The 23,367-nt window shown below is 38.5% G+C and overlaps 1 protein-coding gene across 1 annotated transcript in view; it reads right to left on the bottom strand.

Annotated features, from left to right (window-relative positions):
- Positions 1-1,613: 1,613 nt before the first annotated feature.
- Positions 1,614-23,367, bottom strand: part of LOC121417643 (sodium/myo-inositol cotransporter 2-like) — a 38,391-nt gene continuing 16,637 nt past the window's right edge. Inside the window, exons 6-18 of the mRNA XM_041611381.1 lie at positions 20,239-20,343; positions 18,866-18,925; positions 17,675-17,779; positions 15,285-15,390; positions 14,024-14,104; positions 12,148-12,365; positions 9,629-9,764; positions 9,033-9,140; positions 7,933-8,098; positions 5,105-5,273; positions 3,999-4,211; positions 2,948-3,092; positions 1,614-1,958 (exon numbers count right to left, since the gene is read on the bottom strand). Coding sequence (XP_041467315.1) covers positions 1,717-1,958; positions 2,948-3,092; positions 3,999-4,211; positions 5,105-5,273; positions 7,933-8,098; positions 9,033-9,140; positions 9,629-9,764; positions 12,148-12,365; positions 14,024-14,104; positions 15,285-15,390; positions 17,675-17,779; positions 18,866-18,925; positions 20,239-20,343 — 1,854 coding nt within the window. The 3' untranslated portion in view covers positions 1,614-1,716. The remainder of the gene's footprint in view (positions 1,959-2,947; positions 3,093-3,998; positions 4,212-5,104; positions 5,274-7,932; positions 8,099-9,032; positions 9,141-9,628; positions 9,765-12,147; positions 12,366-14,023; positions 14,105-15,284; positions 15,391-17,674; positions 17,780-18,865; positions 18,926-20,238; positions 20,344-23,367) is intronic.

Genomic DNA, 23,367 nt, shown 5'->3' with positions numbered 1-23,367 from the left:
AAACATAGAAACCGCTCATAAACTCACTCATCACCACGGAAAAAAGCGACTTTCAATATTCTGTCATTTTGCATCTTTTGAATGTTGACATTGCCCCCACATTTCACGGCACTGCACCTCCATGTGAACCATAATCATATCATGTAGGGTATACTTTTAAAGAAAATTAAATAATCTATTCATTGGTATTCACCAAAACCGATGAGGGATTATCAATCAAAGTCAGATTTTTTTAGGGGTGTATATACACACAATTACACACACACAATCAATATATATATTTTACATCGTCATTCCTTTGTTCAGTAAGGAAAGTGGGCAAAAAAGTAGGCATACTACTGTACATTTTAAAATCAAAACGGTCTACTTTAATAGAAGGTATATCGAACAAAGATACACAATTCTATTAAGTTAAAGAGAAATTCCTGTAGTTGAAGTAAACACTGATTTCATGAGAAAGTCTGTAAAACAAGGCTTAACTGTCAGTATATCATCGAGGATCTAGATCTGGTACAATTACATAAACTGAACTTTGTGAAATCTTCAAATCTACGCTGAAAATGTTCACACTGAAGATAACCAACACAGATAGGCACACGTGGGACAGTGTATTATTATTATTGCTGGAATAAAGACCCGACGGAAGACCCGAATCCGCGCTTATTTTTCAGCAATTACACAATTTCTTCCAGAATCCTTTGGCACATATTTTTTTCATACAAACAGACACTTCATTATCATTATGGTCATTTTATTAGATTCTGTAAAAAGTCATTCATTTTTGAGATCGTTACTAAAACTGAAATTTATCGTTAACGTGGCTCTTCACCATTTTTTCGGCATCACCGATTTTTCCAAAGGGTAGATAGCTCTGGGGAACCCTGATTTAAGCTACGCCTACCATTGATCTCTTCATCCATTTCTTTACAATATTTGAATTAAAAAAAAGAGTTGCCAAAAGCTGCTGTACATGTATAACATTACACACAAAATGAAAATGACTAGAAAATGCAGCAAAGAACATCATTATCTTTTCCAGGAAATTTCAATGAAATACCTAAAAACATTCCTAGCGGTGCGGACTAAAATGACTGTGTCATGAACATGCACCCAAGTCTTCCAAAAGAGAGAAAGATATTCAAGAATTACTGTAAAAATTCGCCTACTTACATTGAAGCCCCAGAAACCCGTAAAAAATATACGGTAAAGGATTTGATAACTATATTTCAATGAATAGACAGGAGCTAGGAGGAGCCATTTTCATTGAATTAAAAAAAATCCTCTCATGAGCTTTGTCTTGTTAAAGACACTGTAAATTAAGCGAAATCCCTTATCTGTATGTATACAGTAATGTATCATTGGACGAAGTCTAAAACTTGCCATGATTGATTTGTGCATTAGGGTTTTCAAGAAATAAGCAATGTGCAATTTGTTCCATAATCGGATTGTGGACCAGTCGTAAGTTTTTTTGGCACTGACGGATCCGAGGGGGGTATAACCTTGCCCCCTCCCCTTGAGAGCACAATTAAAATTGTAAATGTAAAAATGCCGTTAAAACAGAAGTGCCCCCCCCCCCCTTTGATAAAGTAAAGGGCTTTTTTCTCGTCGTCAAATCTTTCCTCGGGAAAATGTGCCCCCCTCCCTTAAAAAATCCTTGATCCCCCTTGGGAAGCCTTTTACCAGACAAAACTAAATAAGTATACAGAGCGACGAGTATCAAATCCAATCGAAAGAGAAGAATGTGTACATGAATATGACGATAGCCAATAGGAGAACCATGCAGAAATACAGGAACTTCTTAGCCCTTGGATCCTGTTCCAGGGTTCCGACCTTGCGGTTGTGGAACTCTTGTTCTCGGGCCAACCGCCGGCCCTCTTCTGTGTCATCGCCGTAACCGCAGAACCATCCTAGTATTCGCTTCCGGAGCTCCGGTCGAGGTGGCTCTTCTCCGTTGAAGGCTGCAAACAAGAAAGCGAATCACGGAGATTATTCCATTTATCGCGTACAGGCGTGGAATCTATATAGGCGGGGGGAAATTCTATTATGAACGAATTGAAATTCAAAAGATATTTATCTTATCACAACCCATACGTATGCTATTTTAGTGAGGCTCCCTCGACCCTTTCTTTTACCAAAATAGCCTACACCTGAGGCCTGATAAGATCAATATCTTTTGAATTTTAATCCGTTCATAATACAATTTTTCTCTAAGATTCCATGTCTGAGCGAGATTATTATTCTTTATGCTAAATGAACGCCACAAATCTAGTTTAAAACAGCGACGAAGATTAATCACAGACAATTTGGTTGTTTCTGTCTATTAGGATCATCATTGCTGCGTTCTAATGATGATATATATTTAAAAGACTTGCGAAAACAATCATTACTTCCTTTTTTCCAGTATACAAGGTTCATTTTTGTTGGGGGTGTCAATGATTATTAATTCGCAAGCTCAAGGGACAGACACGGCAATTTCGCTCCACCAAAATAGTAGGATCAGACCCGCGAGCCGGGGCAGATACGGCATTTTTCATCCGCGTAAACACGAAGTCAAGTCAACCGGAAACTGGGCCCGGCAATTACCGCGCGTTTCATGACGTAAATATCTCTCCTGATTTGTGATTCTGCCCCGCGAGACAAGTCTGATCCCCAAGGTGGAAAAGCGTGCATGTAAACACGACGTACAATATTTTGCGAACCGAGTCTGCGCCGCGAGCAGGGGCAGCGTCTAAACACGCCAACAATGTATGGAGTAGCGTGCGCAAAATGTGTGAAAATTGCTTTCTGAAGAATGTCCTCGCTTACGCTAAACCAATTTAAGAGGCAAAGCGATCGAAAAAAATACATCGCGAACCGCTTTGGAAGATCACTCCAAGACCGCTTCGACCGATTTCACACACGTTAAAATTGTTTCCACTAGTTTAAGAACGCTAATGAGAACACTCACCGTGTCCATTCTTGAACTCCTCTGCTGGTAACATCTTGTAGTCTTTGTCTTCCACATGTCTCTCTTCAGTTGCATCCCCGTCGAGCTCCTTCTCATCCGGTCGCTTCTGCTTTTGGTATCGAGTGAAGAACGTCGCCCTTATCACCTAGAAGAAGCGATAATAAGAAACAAAGACAAAGAATCCAACTATAAACCAACCTAAATTATTGTTAATAACAACTGCAAAATTGTAGCTCCCCCTCCATTGGCGTACAGGCCGCGAAAAATGTCAAGACCAATACAAAAAAGGGGGAGGGAAAGAAAGATATGGGAAGGGAAGGGGTAAATGCGATGCCAATTTCTGAATATCTAATCCTAATGTATAACACAAATAACTTTTGTATCATCCCCCCAAAAGTCAAAAAGTTTACTCGCTCGCAGCTTTTTTGATACATAATTATACCAAAGATCGGTAATAATTGAAAGGGGAAAGGGTTGGGGTAAACAACATTATTTAAAGGTTTTTTCCCCTCGCATTCGATGAATGACTACACTAACCAATAATGATTTTTACCATATTGTACGGGGTCGTGACTGCAGCTCGCAGAACAATTTGGGAAAAAAGGCATTAAATAATCAAACGCAACGAGTGCAGTGATGAACATTAAAACTAGATTTTTCATACCATTGGCAAAACACAAGTGTTTGTTTTAGGAAATAGATTTTATCCCTTTCTAAACCTTTTCTTTGCCTATGGACAATTCCCATGTCATAAATATATCAAAACGTCTTTTATTGCGACTATTGGCGTAAGCGCGCACGCTTACAAGACCTTATGCATGTGGCGTCATAGTCTCCAAGCGCCCTCCCTCAGAACCTAAACTATACGCATAATCTCAGCTGCAGATCACCAATACACAAGAAATTTTACCGACCTCTATTATAGCTGCACGATCTGGGTGAGTGCCACTGATCTGATGATATTCAGAAAAGCGGTCAGTGCATAATATTTGCTATTGCACTCAGATCCGGATCCGGCGTGGTCCCGTCCGGTATCGTAAAGTACACTTACCCGATACTTGGGCAACGGTTCGGTTAGCAGACTAATGATGATTACAGAGACGAACACGATAGTGAAGAGAATCATGTTAAAGTAGAAATAGTGCACTCTGACCACCATTGGCCGGGTATCCTCGTCCCAGCAAGACGGATCCGGATAGGTGAAGTCTAGGATTAACCGGATGAAACCGACTAGTGCTCCGATCATTAATCCCAAAAACGTTCCCTGAGATGAGCAGAAATAGAACATTAAAAAAAGATAACATTAGTTAACCATTTGTCTCTTACCTGGTCTATCATTTTATTATAATCTTCTAAATTTGATATAAAAAAACATTATTTTACAGTGTTCTGTTCCTGCTTGCTATGTTAAGAAAACAAAATGATCAAATAAATTAATTGCCAAAATTAAATGGTTATTAATGTACTGTTACCAATGAAGCCCTTCGAAAGAGGGTACCTCAATGAATTTCATAAAATAAATTCATTAATTTCCCATATTGTAAAATAATACGCTATCTTATAATTTTTTTAAGCAAAATAAAAAAAAATGAATGGTGGTGCAAGTGTACTTTTCTACCTCTTCGAAAAAAAACCTGTATTTTTTAAAGGGGCGTACCGTTTACACTTTGCGGGGAATGCGTATCGGGCGCGTGTAAAAAAAATTGCCAATGCTGATGCGCGCTTTTGTCACATTGCGCCAAATTGACTCCTGTTACTATGGTTAGATACGCTATTTTATTCATGAGTCCACTGTTTGAAGAGTAGACTCAAGAATAAAATAGCGTGGATAACCACGGCAACAGGCGCCAATTTGGCGCACTGTGACAATAGCGCGCATCAGCATTAGACTTACTTTTTATATACGCGGTAAAATAAGCGTAATTTATACTGGATATCTGCGTAAACCATTAACACAACCGTGGGTTTTCAAAACTACCTTTGATAATTTGGGCCTCATAGCTCAATAGGTTTTGACAGAAATGTTGTGATTGGTTGTCGGGGTGCATAAACCATGTCACGATCCATTTTGATTGGCTCTCCTGCACCTCAGTTTCCAGAGAATCAAGCGATATGAGAGCGCGAATCTAACTGGGGCGCAGAGAGTTTATTACGAACCTTTTCATTGGCTCTCGGCCAGAGGACAGCGAGGACATAGACGGCTGCTATGGTGGGCGTGACTCGGCCCTGGATACGAGTAAAATACTTGAGTAGGTTGTCTCCCTGTAATAGATCAATGACTGGGATCCAGAGAACGCTCAGAGCAGTCATCAGAAGTACAATCACCCTTTCGAAATACAACATTAAAAACGAAAATGTATACCGTACATACGTATTAAACAAAAGTTCGCACTTTGAAAAGGTTTGTAAATTGAAAAAGTGTATGACATTTGGATGCTTTTTTTTCATATATAATGAGGTCTTGGGGCCCGTTGCAGAAAGAGTTGCAATCAATCGCAACTCTAAAAATCATGCGCAACTTGATTTTCAACCAATCAACAGTGCGCATTTGGGACTTGCGATTGATTTTTTGGCTTGCGTTTAAACGCAACTCTTCCTGCAACGGGCCCTTGGTCTCATCTATAATGTAAGACGGTTTGACGGTTCAATGACATGTGCCCCGGCGACAATTGCCCCGGCGACAATTGCTCCGCTCCAAATTCTACACATTAATGGAATGACCAACTTTACTAAACCCTGGATTTAAAACTATACCCTATCCTTAACCTAACATAATCCCTATTGCAACCCTAGCCCACATCTTAGACGAAATTAAGCCCGGGGAAAATGTCGCAGGAGCAAATGTCGTTTCACCATACTGGTTCGACCTCTACACTTTTAGGGAGCATCGTCCATTTTGGTAAGCTCGCAGAAGTCTGTGTTCGCAAGTACTTTGATTTTCACGCCGTGCCGATGAACAGAGGATACAAAAACTAAACTTGCTGCAGATCTATCATATGTATTTGGTTTGTGGGTCAAAGAACTTAAAAAGATACATTGTAACTTAGAAATCAACTTTATTACCCAATTGAAAATATTTACCCGAGGTAAAATAACGTTTAGGTTGTTTGTACAAGCTGGATATGAGGACGCAAAATGACCCAAATCAATGTAAACAAACGTTCATTTCAGACAATTCCAGACTTTTCCAGTATAATATTTATATAGTTGTGCCATACATGTTTTTCCACACTTTCCTTTGGCACAAGGAATAATAAAATAAAAAATGAGTTGGAAAGGAAAACGATATCTTCACATCAATCTTCATAGCTATAGAGTTTATGCGCTCTTCATGATTTACGTCCGATACCGCTACTATTTACATTTTTGGCAAATCAATTTTCAACTTTTTAGAAGAGAGATGTGCCAACTCAAGCGGATAGATTTGCCAACAGTCATATCCTCATTAGCTTAAAGAGACATGTACCGTTATATCATGTGGAAAGAGCCCCAGAATATTACAAATTTATTCTTCGTAGGACTTTTTTAAAAGTGTATTGGGGGGGAGATACGCACTGTATTTGTAATAAAATATAGCCCTGGTGGGTGTTTCATAAAGCTGTTCTTAGGTTAAGATTGACTTTACGCACGACTGGTGATCCTTTCTTGTGCTATATGATATATCCCTATGTAGCTGGCCTAGCACCTAAGATCATGTTCCAGTCGTGCGTAAAGTTGTGCGTAACTTTGCGAACAGCTTTATGAAACACCCACCAGTACTTTAGCACAATACTTTAGTACACTGATGCTTAATGGCACAGCTACGTTTCCCTTACGGCGGCCATACCATGCATACGGCGAGTCGAAAATAACCATTTTATTAATTTCTATTCAAACCATCTATGTAGCTGGTACAACACAATTAACAAGTGGAATGCCTCTGGCCGTCTCACCTGCATCACGCGGTTCAATATAGCAGCAATGCTGACTTTGAATACTACTCTAACTCGCACAAGATGTTCAGTGATACATGGTTACTCTTATGTCCACTTTTTATGAACTAGCCCAATAAACTTTCAAAGTTATGATGGTAATTCAACAGATACACCCAATTCGGCCAAAGTTCATTGACCTTTGACCTTGGTCATGTAACCTGAAACGTGCACAGGATGTTCAGTGATACTTGATTACTCTAATGTCCAAGTTTAATGAACTAGCCCAATAAACTTCCAAAGTTATGATGGTAATTCAACAGATACCCCCGATTCGGCCAAAGTTCATTGACCCTAATGACCTTTGACCTTAATCATGAGACCTGAAACTTGCACAAAATTTTCAGTGATGCTTGATTACTATTATGTCCAAGTTTCATGAATCAGATCCATAAACTTTCAAAGTTATGATGGGAATTCAACAGATATCCCCAATTCGGCCAAAGTTCATTGACCCTAAATGACCTTTGACCTTGGTCATGTGACGTGAAACTCATGCAGGATGTTCAGTGATACTTGATTAACCTTATGTCCAAGTTTCATGAACTAGGTCCATATATTTTCTAAGTTATGATGACATTTCAAAAACTTAACCACAGGTTAAGATTTCGATGTTGATTCCTCCAACATGGTCTAAGTTCATTGACCCTAAATGACCTTTGACCTTGGTCATGTGACATGAAACTCTAATAGGATGTTCAGTAATACTTGATTAACCTTATGGCCAAGTTTCATGAACTAGGTCCATATACTTTCTAAGTTATGATGTCATTTCAAAAACTTAACCTCAGGTTAAGATTTGATGTTGACGCCGCCGCCGCCGCCGCCGTCGCCGCCGCCGTCGGAAAAGCGGCGCCTATAGTCTCACTTTGCTTCGCAGGTGAGACAAAAACGGCTGTTTTCGACTTGCCGTACGACAGCCGTAACAGAAACGTAACCGCGCCATTATTGCGCACTAAGAAAGTACCATGCACGGATAAACAAGAGAGACAGAAAAGAAAAGTTTCATCTCACCTTCCGACGATCATCATCTCTCTATTGCTTGGTTTGGTGTGGTAATACTTCTCTCGGATGAACATCCATATATCCACTGTAAAGAGAGTACTGATGCTATTCAGTAGTGACGTCATACTACTGACTATGGCAGAGAGCATTACGGCAAGCATAACCCCTCGAAGACCTGACAAAATAGTATAAAAAGCAAGGAAATTCAGCGACATGTTTTACGAATTATGAGTATCAGAATTCTCCAGTTCCGCATGGGTGTTAAGTGAGCCCAATATTATAATTATTACCATTAATTTTATTATCATTATAATTACTATTATTTTCATTAGTATTGTCGTTGATATTGTTATTGTTATTATATCATTATTATCATCATCATCATCATCATTATCTTTTATTATGATCGTCTTAGTGAGGTGACGTGGAGCTTCCGCCGTTGCAGTGACGTCTTTATAGAAGGAGCGCCGAGATATCAAACATATTAGGTCATTGAAAGTTTCTTTGATATAATTGTTTTAAATGAAAAAAGTAATCAAGATATGAGATCACTCCCCCCTCCCACTTCCACTTTTGTTTCGAATGCAGGGTTTCCCATGCTCTTTAGGAGCGTCTGGAGTCAGCAATTTTAATGACATTCCGTTCTCCATGAAAGGTGAAGCCTATGTGACTGACTTAAATATTCGCACGAATTCACAAAGGTGGTTTTGAAAACCCACGGTTGAATCCATGGTTTACACAGATTTCGGTATAAATTACGCTTAATTTAGCGCGTATCTGGCGCGTATATAAAGAAAATGTCCAATGCTGATGCGCGCTTTTGTTATAGTGCGCCAAATTGGCGCCTGTTACCATGGTTACCATGGTTAGATACGCCATTTTATTTCTGAGTCCACTGTTTGAAGAGTGCACTCATGAATAAAATAGCGTGGATAACCACGACAACAAGCGTCAATTTGGCGCACTGTGACAAAAGCGCACATCAGCATTGGACATTTTCTTATACACGCGGTAAATTAAGCGTAATTTATACAGGAAATCTGCATAAACCATGGACTCAACCATGGGTTTTCAAAACCACCTTTGTGTATTCGAGGCATTGAGTTTACCAGCAGGCATAATGCCGAGGACGAGAGTAGGGTAGGCAGTGTTACTACACCCCTTAGGGTTTCCACAGGCTTCCATGCACGCTTCTGCTGAGGCACAGGCTACGGTATCTGTAAACAAAGCATGTTAATATGACAATTTCGGCCGATGTTGAGGTAAGTATCACCAACAACACCGCAACCACCGCTACCATACCATCATCATCACCACCACCATGGTCATCATCATCACCATTATCATAATTATCACCATCATTGACCACCATCACGATCTGAATAATCATTATTATACCGTCATCAAACTCATTATCATCGCCACAACCTTCATCACCATTATCATCATCATGATCACCATCATTATCTTCCTCAATCTCATCATCATTATCATAAAAATCATCACCACCACTATTAATACCGCAATCATTATCATTGTCATCTTTATAACCAACATCACCATCATCATAATCATCATTACGATCATCACCATTACCACCACCATTATCAACATCATCCTCCTCATCATCACCATCAACATCATCACAACGCGACCACAATCATAACCGCCACGACCACCATCATCATCCTCATCATCTTCTTACCTGTGTAAAGAACCCTTGCAATCATCCCTGGTATGACTGTCATGAAGAGGGGTAATATCTTACAGAAACCAGCGAAGAGGCATCCACCTTGGGCATGTGAGAGACTCTTCGCTGCCAAGGCTCTCTGGACCATCACCTGAGATATTAGAAATAAGACATTATACATGATTAGGAAGTTTTAAAGTTCTAAACTAGATATGCCAGGATTTCAAATCTTTAGACGTATGCTTCGCATATTCTGGCCCAACAGAACGACAATTGAACTCATTGGCGTACCTAAGGGGTGGGGGCAGACTGCCCCCCTTTTGCTTGTCAATTTTGTTTCTATTACGATATCTATACTCGTGGTTGAAGACTTTTGGGGGCGGACGAATTTGCCCCCACACCCTTTGAAAATCCTGGGTACGCCACTGATTGAAATAATTGAACTGAAAATGCCATGCAAGAAAGTATGGAAGACGCTCCTATAAAAGGGAGGTGGAGTTATATTTGGGCATGTTCTAAGAAAAGAAGACTATGATATATGCAACAAAGACAGCACTGCAGTGAACCCAAGGAGGAAGAACACCTGACGACAGTCCTTTGATGATGAAACGATCCAGCAGACCTGAGAATCACTTCAGAGAATAGACAGGAATAACCGTCGTTTCTGGGGATTTATTCAACAATTTCTAACATTTTACTGTAATCCCCATTCACCGACGGTAAAGTGTCCGTGTGGGCTCGCATTTGGTATCACACCCTCACTTTTGTCAATCCACAGTCCAGAGTTTGGTGTAATTTTACACATCGAATTTACACTCTTAAGGATTTATAAACTACAAATGAAGAATGCATGATTATTTATTATAAAATACTTTAAACCATATAGATGAAAATGCATGAAAATTACACTTTACCGATGTTTAGTTGGGTAGGACACAGGAAAAACGATCAAAATGGCAGCCAAACTATGAAATATTTACAAACGAACGGAGAGGGTGTCAACAATTTACGAATGTGATATCGATATTGCATTCCACCAGCACACCTACAAGGCAATATACGAATACAATAATACGATACGATACACTACACGAAGACAAACGATACTAGTTATAATCGCGATATATCGAGACATTTATAAAGTTAATAACGATAATGACGTCATTCAGGATGGCAACTTGCAAAAAAACCGTCAGGTCAGGTGAAAATGTCTTTGATGACAGGTTTCTCAATCATCCGGTGGATTTCTTTTCAATAACTCCGGTCCAAGGTATGCAATTACTTAAGTTATTTATATTTCCCTGATAATGGAAACCATGAAACTGTAAATTTCGCTCAAAAAATAGTTTTTAATCGCGATCTATAAAACGCTAGTTCACTATACGTTGTCTGTAGCCACGGGCCCCCAAGCTCTTCAGTCTATGTAAGGTGAGTGGAGCCAACGTAGTTCAGCGGAACAACCAAAATACAGAGACTGAAGCTTTTGGTCTATTCAGAGAATGGTCCAAAACGGGGAGAAGGGGAGAACATTTTTGGCTGCCCTACATGCCAGGGGGTATGACGGGCAGTATGTAAGTAAAAAAGCTGCACAATTTCAAAACTAGTCGAAGAGTAATATTAATACTGCTAATTCGCAACTACCATACGGTTTATCTGTGGTATGGAAAGCCAGGGAAGTCGTAGCAGTGTGGCAGATCCCGGAGATGAGGGCACATTGCGCCCCGCCTCCCTCCCTCCCCCCCCCCCCCCCCCCACCTCTCCCCCGTGAGTGCCATTAATGATATTAGAATATTAGAGTAAAATGTGGTGCATACGCAAGTGCAGACACTTTTTTTTTGCTTTTCAGATATCTGGCGCAAGAAAGCCCATCCTTTTTTTATACCTGGTTACGGCAAAGCTGTAGGCACAAAAATCTTGTCCCGACAGAGAAATGCAGGTATCGCTAATATCTCAGTCACATTCCCTGTACGGCGAATCGAAAACTATTTAATTTCTATCAAGCCGTCCATTATGTCGCTGGTGCAAAAGATGTTAAAACGGCTGTTTTCGACTCGCCGTTCGGCGACCGTAAGGAAAATGTGACTGGGCCATTTTTTTTCTTTTTCTCATACCATTTCTGGTCTTGTTTATTACACATCAAATTCACATAAAAATTACAGGCTATTGCTAAATTTCCCTTTTTTCAAAAAAAAAAAAACACTGTATACTATAATCTAAGGTACAGACAAGGAAAACAATATAGATTGTCGGAATACGATGACAACAATGAATTGAATTAAAAATGAATTACAATCCTCCGAGGACCCTTTTCCACAACTCAATATTTATCTCATTATTTGTTTTGCTTATGTTTGTTTCTACCTCTATACGATCTCTTAACAATAAAGACAAATAATTTTTCAAAATATGTGTCGCATTTTTGTTTCTTATAATTGTGTATAATTGAGGCTCAATAAATAGAAAAGTTAATAATTTTATATCATTGATATTTTCTATCTTTTTAGCTAAGTTGAATACTGCGCCATAATGCCTACCTGTTCTGCACAAAAGTATGTGAGGGATGACATAGTCTGTCCTATCAGGAATCCTAACCAAGGGAAGCTAGACGTGAAGGGACTGATATCTCTCAGCATCTGGAATGAATCTTCTGCAGGTATGCCGCAGGTGTAGTTAGGGTTTTGGAGCGTGGCGTTCGGAATCGCCTGGAAATATTTGATTTTCAGTTCCTCGAAGCTACCAATCTGGCCATAACCTATGATAAAAAAATGGTGATCGATAACCTGTCTTCACCTAAGGCTGGGTAAATCAAGGGTAACACCAAAACCGAATTCTCCCGAAAAAGTTCGGACGATTATAGCAGAATTCGGATGGCTTCGGTGAATTCGAATGTTCCCGATCCTTTCCTGAATTTTCTCGCATTCGCGGACAGAGAACATAATACTCCTTAAGCCATCGAGATACGTGTATTCGGATGGGTTCGCAGTTGATTCGGTTCCGGTGTAACCCGGCCTTAAACCCAGGGTAACATCGGTAGCGAATCATCCTGACTTATTCGTCTCTGATTCTGGGAGCTCCCCGAATCAGAGACGATTGGTATCCGAACGAATCCATCGAATTCATCCGAATCAGGCCGAACTTGGGCAGAATCGGTCCGAATATAATCGGGAGAATTCGATTTTGGTTCAACCCTGGCTGTATGGAACAAACAGAATTTCACAACATGCGTGGATTCCGTGAAAGTTCCTAAACATGGTGTAAGGAACATTCTATTCGGTGTATCCCGTGTGGAACACAGTGTGACACTTTAAACTGATGACCTGCCAAAATAAAAAAAAACGAATCTTACACTTGTCCACTTTGGTAATAATTATATCTACTCGTAGTGCACAGGCCTCTGAATACAAATTGTTACATTACGGTGATATTGCTTAATAATAGTCTATTGAAACGCCTCTGGCAGTCTCGCCTGCATTATGCGATTCAATGTGGCAATTCACCATTCATATAAAAAGAAAACACTATATTCATTTACCCTTAATGACCTTAGACCTTGATCATGTGACCTACGACTAGTGCAAAACAATAAGCAATATTCGATTACCCGTTCGTCATTATTTCATGAACTAGATCCATACAACTGAAAAGTTATGATGGTAATTCAATAATTAACCTAACATGTCCGAAGTTCACCGACCTTAAACATCCGTTGACCTTGGTCATGATGTTCGATGATACTTTGATACTCCTATGCCTGATTTTATGAAATAAATCCGTAAACTTTCAAGGTTATGATAACAATTTAATATACATGTATATACTCCCAACATGGTCAAAATACGTTGACTCTGTTTTTTACCTTTGACCATGGTCATGTGATGTCAGATTTGACCATGGTCATGTGATGTCAGACCATGGTCATGTGATGTCAGATTCGCACAGGATATTTAGTGATAGATCATTACCCTTATGCATGTTATGTCCATGTTTCATGAACTGCATTAATAAACTTTAATTTAAAGTTATGACAAAATTTTTAAATCTTAAACTTTGTTAAGATTTCGATGTTGATTCCCCAAACATATTCCAAGTCCATTGACCCTAAATGACCTTTGACCTTCAGGCAGGATATTTAGTAATACTTCATTACTCTAATGTGTAAGTTTCATAAACTAGGTCCATATACTTTCCAATTTATGATGACATATCAAAATCTTAATCTTGGATAAGATGGCATGTTGACGACGCCGGAAAAGCGACGCCTATAGTCTCGCTCTGCTATGCAGGCGATACAATGAAAAAATATGCCTCCTTATATTGTAGCGATTAACACTTACTTAAAAGTCGCTACTAAACACTGTCTAAGAAAACTTAAACATATATAAAGTAAACACTTTTAAGACATGAACTTACTCAATACCATAAGGATGATTCCACCGACAATTATGATGAAGATTTGTACGGTGTCCGTGTATATGACGGCAGCCAGTCCCCCTTTATTTAAAAATGGACAGGAGAGCCATTATGTTTATCTGCTATCATATATAATTCACATGTAATACTTAATGTTATTTTGTGAAACGTTTTGCTTCACAAGTTTTTTAATAATACGAGATTACCAAATCTTTTCAACTAATAACAATTCATGCTTCATCAGCTCTGAGGTACGTAACGGTTTTGGAGGAAGCGGCGGGAGGGGGGGGGTGGAAGTGGAAGGTCTTTGCCGAACTTGTCTGAGGGAGGCCATGTTTAAATCACAATCGGATGGTATTTTTACAGCCTTATTTTTGTTATAACAAGTGGCTACTGAAAACCCCCTCCCACGTAAGCGGCACATGTACATTAGGAGGGGGGGGGGGTGAGTGGGGGTCATTATTATATAGGCCCTTTCAGATTGAATTCAGCATCCCGTTTCATAAGGTCTGGTTATACTATTTCTATAACAAATTCAACATCAGCCAATCAGATAGACGGATTTCAATAGCTTTCAACTGTTCATGTTGTTATTGCAACATTTTTTATTATGAAAAAATAGGCCCCAGGGCCCTGTTTCACAAGAGTTACTATTGTAATGGTAATTTGCCATCCGATGGCAACTTTCATGGAATCCTTGATTTTGATTGGCTGATGAGCATTGTTACTATCGTATACAAACAATGAATGTTTATGAGTGCAATGGACAGAATACGTCATGAGGTGAAAGATGAAATGATCCATTGAATGAGGCGTAGCCGAGTTGAATGGATCATTATTTCATCTTAAACCGAAAGAAGCATTCTGTCCATTGCATGAATGAAAAAGCATTATTATTTGGTTTATATGACACCTTAAAAATCATATGAAATTGATGAATTTCGATGCAAAACGTGTTCATGCAGTGCGAGTTCGGTCTGTTGATTGTTACGTCATTACAACATGCGCTCTGCTGGTGCGTGAGCTGCAGTCTCGGTGCGTGAGTGCAATAGACAAATCGTATGGATCCAAAATTGCACGGTTGATGACGTCATTGTAAAATGGACCGAATTATCGATATCAAACAACCAATCAAATGGCAGGAATCTGTCTAGATGTCATATAATAGTAACCATTGTTTGGTAGAGTGACAATGATAGTAACTATATTATATTTCAACGGAGCCTAGAAGTATGATAAATGAAGATTAGAAGGCCATTACCTGTGACCGTGAAAATCGCTACGAATAAGAGAAGTATCCCGATTGCAACGTACTGGTTCCATCCTAAAGCTTGCGTAATGAACAGCGCCCCGGAATACAAATCAACCTGTAGTTAATAAAACAAAAACTCAAAATATTAATTCAACAAAAATGAAAAGAAAATGAAAATCCATAATTTAATGTTCGAAATAGACATGAAATGAAATACTCCGAAAATTTGCTTTGCCCAATTGATCGTGGGCCCAGCAGCCGCTGTGCAGCGCCAGATCGACGAGGCTCTATCCCTTTAATCGTTGAACGTCAAACAAGGTAGCAGCAACTCCCATCTTTTAACGTCTTTTGGTCTGACACGGCCGGTGTTTGAACCCCCGACCTCCCGGTTGTGAGACGGACGCTCTACCAACTGAGCCAACACACAACTTCCAAACCTCTTATTTGAACAATGACGTGTATTTCAATAAGAATTTATTTTTGTTTGGTTGCCCTGACGCTCAATACTCTACTATAAACCGTAATATTCTTTACGCTAAATATTTTATTTTTTTTCGACACGTTGTAAGGGAGATCGGTTGTGTTTTAGTTTTTTGAAGAACGTATTGAAACGCTATTGTGAAATTGAAAGGGTTCTCAGTCAAAAACATAATTTTGTTTTATCAATAGATAATAGTACGCATGTACATTGTGTTTGCTTCATGATTTTTTTTCTGTAAATTGAATTTGCTTTCTTGTTTGATTTTGAATAAAATCTTTCTATGAAAGAAAAAAAAAGAGAAAGAGAAAGAAACTCAACAATGGATCGCATCAAATTAAATATTGCACTACGTTCTGGGCTCCGTGACACAAAGGCCTGCAATCAATCAATTCATACCAATGACCAATCAAGATCATCGTTAAATGCGCACTCTGTTTAGAATACTGACCGGGAGCCAATCGGTGCGGTTCTTTCATATTTGCAATCCATATCAAACCTTTGTGTTAAGGAACCCTGGATAAGATTACCCTATGTATAGAATTGTATGATATTAATAACACTACTCGAAAAGGGTATTATTAGAGTGTCCACTTTCAAGACACATCACATATTTAAGAACGCAGTAAATAAATTGAAAATGCTCGTCAAATGACAATGAACAGCTTGGAAGGTCATTGTCGAAACACTTGTGCCGGATTAGCCATTTTTTCCAATAAGTTTCAGATCTGACGAAAAATTGAAAATATATGTCATTCGACCAGACGAAACCTGATTCACTTATTTTCGACAAAGACTTATTGGCGATTCATTGTCATGGAGGGTATTGTCAACACTTTTTTTGAAATGTTTTTGAAGCAAAAGCTCCCTCTTGACAATTCACAGCGTCCTTAAAATGGGCACAATTATGCAGCTTAGGATTTAATCCCTAATGTAGAATGTATTGGTGTAGCATGCTAACCTGCCCAGGGCCCTGAGCATGATCTTGTAATGGGGGGGGGGGTGGAATTAGACAAGTTTAAAGGGGGTGTTTCCTACATTGTCAAACCGCCAAGTAGAAATGTTTTAAAAAATACGGTTTTCAAACACAAAACTATGATTTTGGTTACATTTCGACTATTTAGCATACCTTTACCAGAATTCTGTAGTCGAGTTCATAGAAGTCTATTGTCTAACTCTGTGCTTGAATTATAGGAAGCCGAAATTTTTTTTTTTTTAATTGTTAACATTGGATATTTCTTAATTTTATTATGTTGTTTCATCATGCTACATTGGCGAAGAAAACTGATGCAGTTATTATCCCCAGCCTATTATAATGATCTGAGTAAGAGGTGAACATCTTAATTAAACGTGTACTGTTACAAATTGCATCACATTTGGCTTTCCGCAGTTAAAATTTAGGCCAGATTTTGAATTGTGTGAACACACTCTGTAAACACACTGCATTCCTCACTGGGGAAACACACTGTATTCCTCACTGTGGAAATTCACTGTATTTCTCCCTGTAGGTACACACTGTGGAAACACATTATTCCTCACTGTGAGAAAACCCTGTGTTAACACATTGTATTCCTCACTATGGGAAAACCCTGTGTTAACACATTGTATTCCTCACTATGGGAAAACACTGTTTTAACACATTGTATTCCTAAATGTTTTGGGGGAATTTTTTTGTGAACACACTGTATTCCTCACTGTGGACACACACTGCGTTAACACTTTGTATTCCTCACTGTGGGATTTTTTTGTGAACACACTGCATTCCTCACTGCGGACACACACTGTGTTAACACTTTGTATTCCTCACTGTGGGTACACACTGTGGATACACATTGTATTCCTCCGTGTGGGAAATCGTTTTGTGAACACACTGTATTCCTAACTGTGGAAACACACTGTTCTTTACATCAGGTTTACTCACTGAAATCCTGGAAACGATGTAGAGAAAGATAGACATACAGGCGAGGTAAATACGAATTCGATGACTTCCAAATCTCTTCATCATATATTCCGGTAGAGTGCATACCTATAGTTGCGTCAGTAGAGAGAGAGGGAGGGAGAGATAGATAGATGGGTAGGTAGGTAGGTAGATATATAGATAGAGAGACATTACAATAAAACAAAAGAAATCTAATCAGACTGACCGTTAGTAAGCAATTCGAAATTGTATGATAGCTCTAAATGATATGTAATCGGTTGTGTAAGAACGACAGTGTCACTATCTAAGATTACTTTTTATATAAAAATACTGGTCAGGTCACTTTGACGATAACAACTGAAATCGATCGACGATGATTATGATATTCGAAACAAATGAGCCAGTCCGGAGTTCCATTCTGCGCATGATTAGAAGAAGGTAATTTGTACTAAAGTGGCATGAGGGTTTTAGATTAAAAGAGATAAGCACCAGCTTTGATTTCTTGATGAGTCATTATTTCTTTTGATATTTTTTTTCATTATCCCCAACCCCCCCCCCAAAAAAAAAAAATAAATGAATAAATAAATGAATGGAAAAATAAATAAAACAAATTATAAAAAAATAGCAATGCATCCACTAGCAACTGGTATTTCACAGTTTGCCAAGTACATGGGTAAAACAACATGCTAATAATTTTAAAGTAGAAATGCAACAAACTTTTTCAGAGTGTTCATTGGTATGCTATTTTAGTTATCCGGTCTATTCAATATCTTCATCCTGCTATGTTAGGCATGCTTACGAAATATCTTACTTTGATATCTGCCTATCTTATCATAACAGCAGAAAGGTTATTTGACCAAAATTGCCCATGAGGTAACTACGGACAGGGCCCCGTCTTACAAAGAGTTGCGATTGATCCGATCAATCGCAACTATGGACGGCCAGCAACATCAACATACAAAAAGCTTGTTTGTTAAAAAAAAATTAGATACGAATGTATATCCATAAATTCTTTGTTTACAAAGGACATTTTACAAAGTTCCTGTGGAAGAAATTATGGCACTGATGGATTTCCATAGAGTTACGATTGATTGGATCAATCACAACTCTTTGTAAGACGGGGCCCTGAAATCCATATTATCTATTGCTCTAATCGGTCTGGAATCGGTTGGATAGGTATGACTTGGTCCTTACCCCAGCTGCGATGTAAACAGGAACAAATATGTACGCCATTAATGGCAGCTGCGACAATCCCTGTAAAACAAAAGATAAAACGATACAATCACCGCCTTGGGTATAATTTAGGGTCATTACATTATCTGTTTTATGTAAGCTAAAAGTTGTGAATGATAACATATATTTATACAATGCAAACTGCAACGTCATAATGCTGATGTATTTATACCTTAATAAAATTAGACAAACGGTAACCTAAATACAATCGAAAGGTCAGCGATTTGATGACCATTTAATAACAGTTCATGGGCAATGATTTATTTCATACTGGAGTTCGATGTCATTACTCTCTATATCACTGGCGAAATAAGCCTCACCATTTGAGGAGATAACGTTCTCGATTTATACACTGTAAAAATGCTAATTAGAATTTCAAGCAATTTCTAAAGCCCGATTCTTTTAACATCTTGTTTAAAACTTTAAACAAAAGTTGTTTGAGTGACGGGCTAAAAATATACCTCGGATTTTAAAGAGCGTTTTTACAGTCTACGAGCGCACAATGTTAAGCGAGAGAAGCAAGCTAGAAAACATTCAATATTTCTTATCTTCAATACAGATCAATTATTACCTATTATTACCCTGGTTGTAGCTCGATCTACCATCACCGGCGCTCAGTGCATGCAAGGAATTACTCCTGCCGAGTACCCATTCACTTAGGTCGAGTACAGCACAGTGTGGATAAATTTCTTACCGAAGGAAAGTACGCCATGGCTACGATTCGAACCTACGACCCTCTGTATCAAAGGCGACAGTCAGAACCACTAGATCACGACTCACCCGCCAGGCCACGACGCGGCAAAATGTAACGATCCGATAAGAGGGAATTTTCGCATGGCGACGGAGAACAGATTCAACTGTTCAAGAACTTAGGTTATTAAAAATTGAAAATTGGTCAACAGGAACAAAAGTTTCATCCTGTGTATCGGAGCTGACGAAAATTGCAAATATGTCGTTTGTTCAGAGTTCTCGGGATGGCTAAATACTAGAATGCAATTAAATGGAACAACTTTTAACAGTTTAAAGCGCACAATTTTCTCGGACGCTAGGTAGACTATCAAGTCGTAATGCCCCGGACTCGTTATCTTAACGGTACCGACGCTAGTTTGGCTAAAATAGCGTCATAGAATTGCAGAGGACGGAGGATCAGACGTACAGGTATCGTTGGCGCATGCGCGAAAGTAAATCGACGTTTTTACTCCATTGACCTCATCCCAGGATAGGTCTTATCACAGAGATGTGTCGTAGATGGTTATCAGTTATATTCCCATTGAATTCATCTACACCGTTTAGCGATATTAAGAACATAATCTTTATCTAAAGATTATACTTACGTTGAGATCGAAAGCCGCCGGTGAAATCCCCGTCACGGCTGCATCGCCAGCAAGCCCAACGAAGTGTTCACTCCCAATATTACTAGCCCATATCGATGCACCAACCTAAATAAAAAAGCATAATAAATCATCAATATAATGACTGATATACCCTGAAGAGAAGGGTTATTAAAGATTATAGTTCAGGAGCAGAAAAATATAAACACTAGTAATAGTAACAGTAGCACAGTTATCGTCGTCGTCGTCGTCGTAGTAGTAGTAGTAGTAGGAGTGGAAGTAGTAGTAACAGCAGCAGCAGTAGTAGTAGTAGAAGTAGTAGTAGTAGTTGTTCTTGTTGTTTTATTCGTAGCAGTGGTAGTGGTGGTGGTGGTAGTAGTAGTAGTAACAATTGGGTTCAAATAGATGAATGGTTTATTCATAAAATTCAAAACATCATCGCGGCTAAGGCCGAATTGCGATGTATTCACAAGGTAATAAAGACACAAAATAATATTCAAACAATAACACAGATAATTACAAAATAAATAATACCATGAATACGGATAAAGTATGGTAATTAAACTACTTGCGTTGTGGAATTCTAGAAAGGAAAGAGAGAGATGGGAGGAGGACAGGCAGATAGAGAGAGGGGGGGTAGAAAGGGATGGAGAGAAAGAGAGGGGGAGTGCAGGGAAGGAGTTGAGCAGAAAGTCAGAAGAAAAGAAGGTACAAACATTATGAAAGAGGTGAAAACGTGAAGTTGTAAGGCTGCAGAATTTAGTAGTAAATTTAGTAAATTTACTGTAAGAATACTAATTTAACAATTTTGAAAAATTGCATGCTTTTTATTTCATGTATTTTGGAGTCAAGGCCTTTTCAAATCGTACGATTGCTATGACTTCATTAGATAGTCGACTGGCTTTTATTCTAATAAGGTAGTATATTTTTTTGAACGTCAGTAATCGTACGGTGATACGGAACTTAGAAAAGTTTAAATGTTTCATTTCTCAACATTGGCATAAAATTTTCCTACGTTTCATTCCAAAATCGCGTCGCAGACCGATGGTAAGGTGTGCAATAGCCTTTAGTTGACACTTCGTTGACCCTTCATGTTTTTTTACTGCTATCAATAAATTTGCTAAATCTCCAGGATTATCGCTTATATTGAAGTGAATAACTGCTGCAACCTCCAAAAAACGAGAGCAAACTTGATAAATGGCAATAAAAGCTTCATTTGTATTGACTACTGAAAGCAAATGTCCGCAACCTTCTTTTTTCAAGGAAGAACTGTGTTCAATATTTCTCCATAAATCATACAATTAAATACAAAAGACATGAGATACATAAATTAATAATAATATGCAACATTTATATAGCGCTTACTACAAATGTTTCTAAGCGCTGCATACTATTACCCCTGCTTTAGCACGGCTACCCTGATCGGGCGCATCGAGCATTCCTAGGAATTTCTTCCTACCGGGTACCCATTTACTACACCTGGGTCGAGAGTGGCAAATGTAGATAAACGCCTTGCCAAAGGACGCTAGTGCTGTGGTGGGATTTGAACCCCGGACCTTGTGGTTCACAGTCCGGAGACTTATCCACTGAGCCACAACACCTCTACATTAAATTATACATGTATAGAAATTTAAAAAAAATGTATTGAAAAATCAGCTCGATGTGCCTGGATCCATCAGTATATTAAATCTATATAAATAGGTGAATACTTACAATGATTTCTAAATCGTCTTGACATTTTGATTAATTTTGAAATGATGAAAACGATGAACAACATTTTAAACATCGAAAACATGTTTAAAATATCAAACTTTAGAGAAGAATAATTTGCCAAATGAAAAATCATTAAAGATACTAAATAGCAGTTTTATGCGAGTATTTTTCAAAATCGACTAACAAACAAGTCAAGAGGCATTCCAAAAATAAATAAGCAATAGTTTTAATGTTGTCTAAACAACAGTGACATAACTCTCATTGTAATATACCAAGAGTTTTCAAATATACGTCGACAACAAGGATATATAATTATGAAGAGCTGGGTTTTTTCAAACATGTAAGCTTTGTGATTTTTTATGGATATTTATTTTGATATGAGTATTTTTAACCCGGACCATCCCTTTCAGGGGAAATATGGGTTTTAAAAGTTGTCTCGACACACATTTGTGAATAAATTTACATACTTTCGTTACCTTGTTAATGCGATATAACTTTCCAATGGTAATAAACATCCTTTTTTAGCAAAAAAAAAACACCCTTTGCAAATATTTATCCATTTAACAGATATGACAGAATTATTGTCAAGAGAGTATAATACAGGTATATGTACCCAGGGTTGCCACTTAAAGGTAAATACTAGTTTTGGTAACGATATCAAAATGAGTTCGTACAGAATCCAATGAAATGACCACTAAAGTGTCTGTTTGTATAAATAAAGCGTATGTGCCAAAGGATTCTGGAAAAATTGTGTAATTGCTTAGAAATCAGCAAATAAGCACAGGATTCGGGTAGAGCGTCGGGCCCGACATTCAAAGCAATAATTATACACTGTCCCACGTGCGCTTATCTGTGTTGGGGATCTTCGGTGTGAACATTTTTCAGCGTAGATTTCAATATTTGACAAAGTTTTGGTTATGTAACTGTACCAGATGTAGATCCTCGATGATATACTGACAATTAAGCCTTGTTTTACAGACTTTCTCATGAAATCAGTGATTACTGCAACTACTGGAATTTCTCTTTAATTTTCGAAAACTATTCTACCAGTGGGCCCTGCTTTTTTATTATCCCGGCTTTAGCTGAGCTGCCTAGGCGCTCAAGCATTCAAGGAATTTCGTCCTACCGGGTACCCATTCACCTCACCTGGGTTCAGTGCAGCACAATGTGGATGAGTTTCTTGCTGAAGGAAAATACGCCATGGCTGGGAGTTACATTGAATATCAAACTTACTAACAAAATGAAAAGAGGTCACCATCCTACTTCAGAAAATGACTTATTCTATAAATACTAGATCATTTATGCAATCTTCTTTTTTTCACAAAGACCGTTCAGGAACAAATTAAAAACGCTCTTCTACTGACATGTGTCATTATTATTGATTATTTTTTTGTTCATTTCTATTTTGGGGTCAGACTA

The sequence above is a fragment of the Lytechinus variegatus genome, chromosome 6 (genome assembly GCF_018143015.1).
Source record: "Lytechinus variegatus isolate NC3 chromosome 6, Lvar_3.0, whole genome shotgun sequence".
NCBI classification, from domain to species: domain Eukaryota; kingdom Metazoa; phylum Echinodermata; class Echinoidea; order Temnopleuroida; family Toxopneustidae; genus Lytechinus; species Lytechinus variegatus.
The sequence above is the reverse complement of the archived record's forward strand: the minus strand, read 5'-3'. Positions and strand labels throughout refer to the sequence as shown.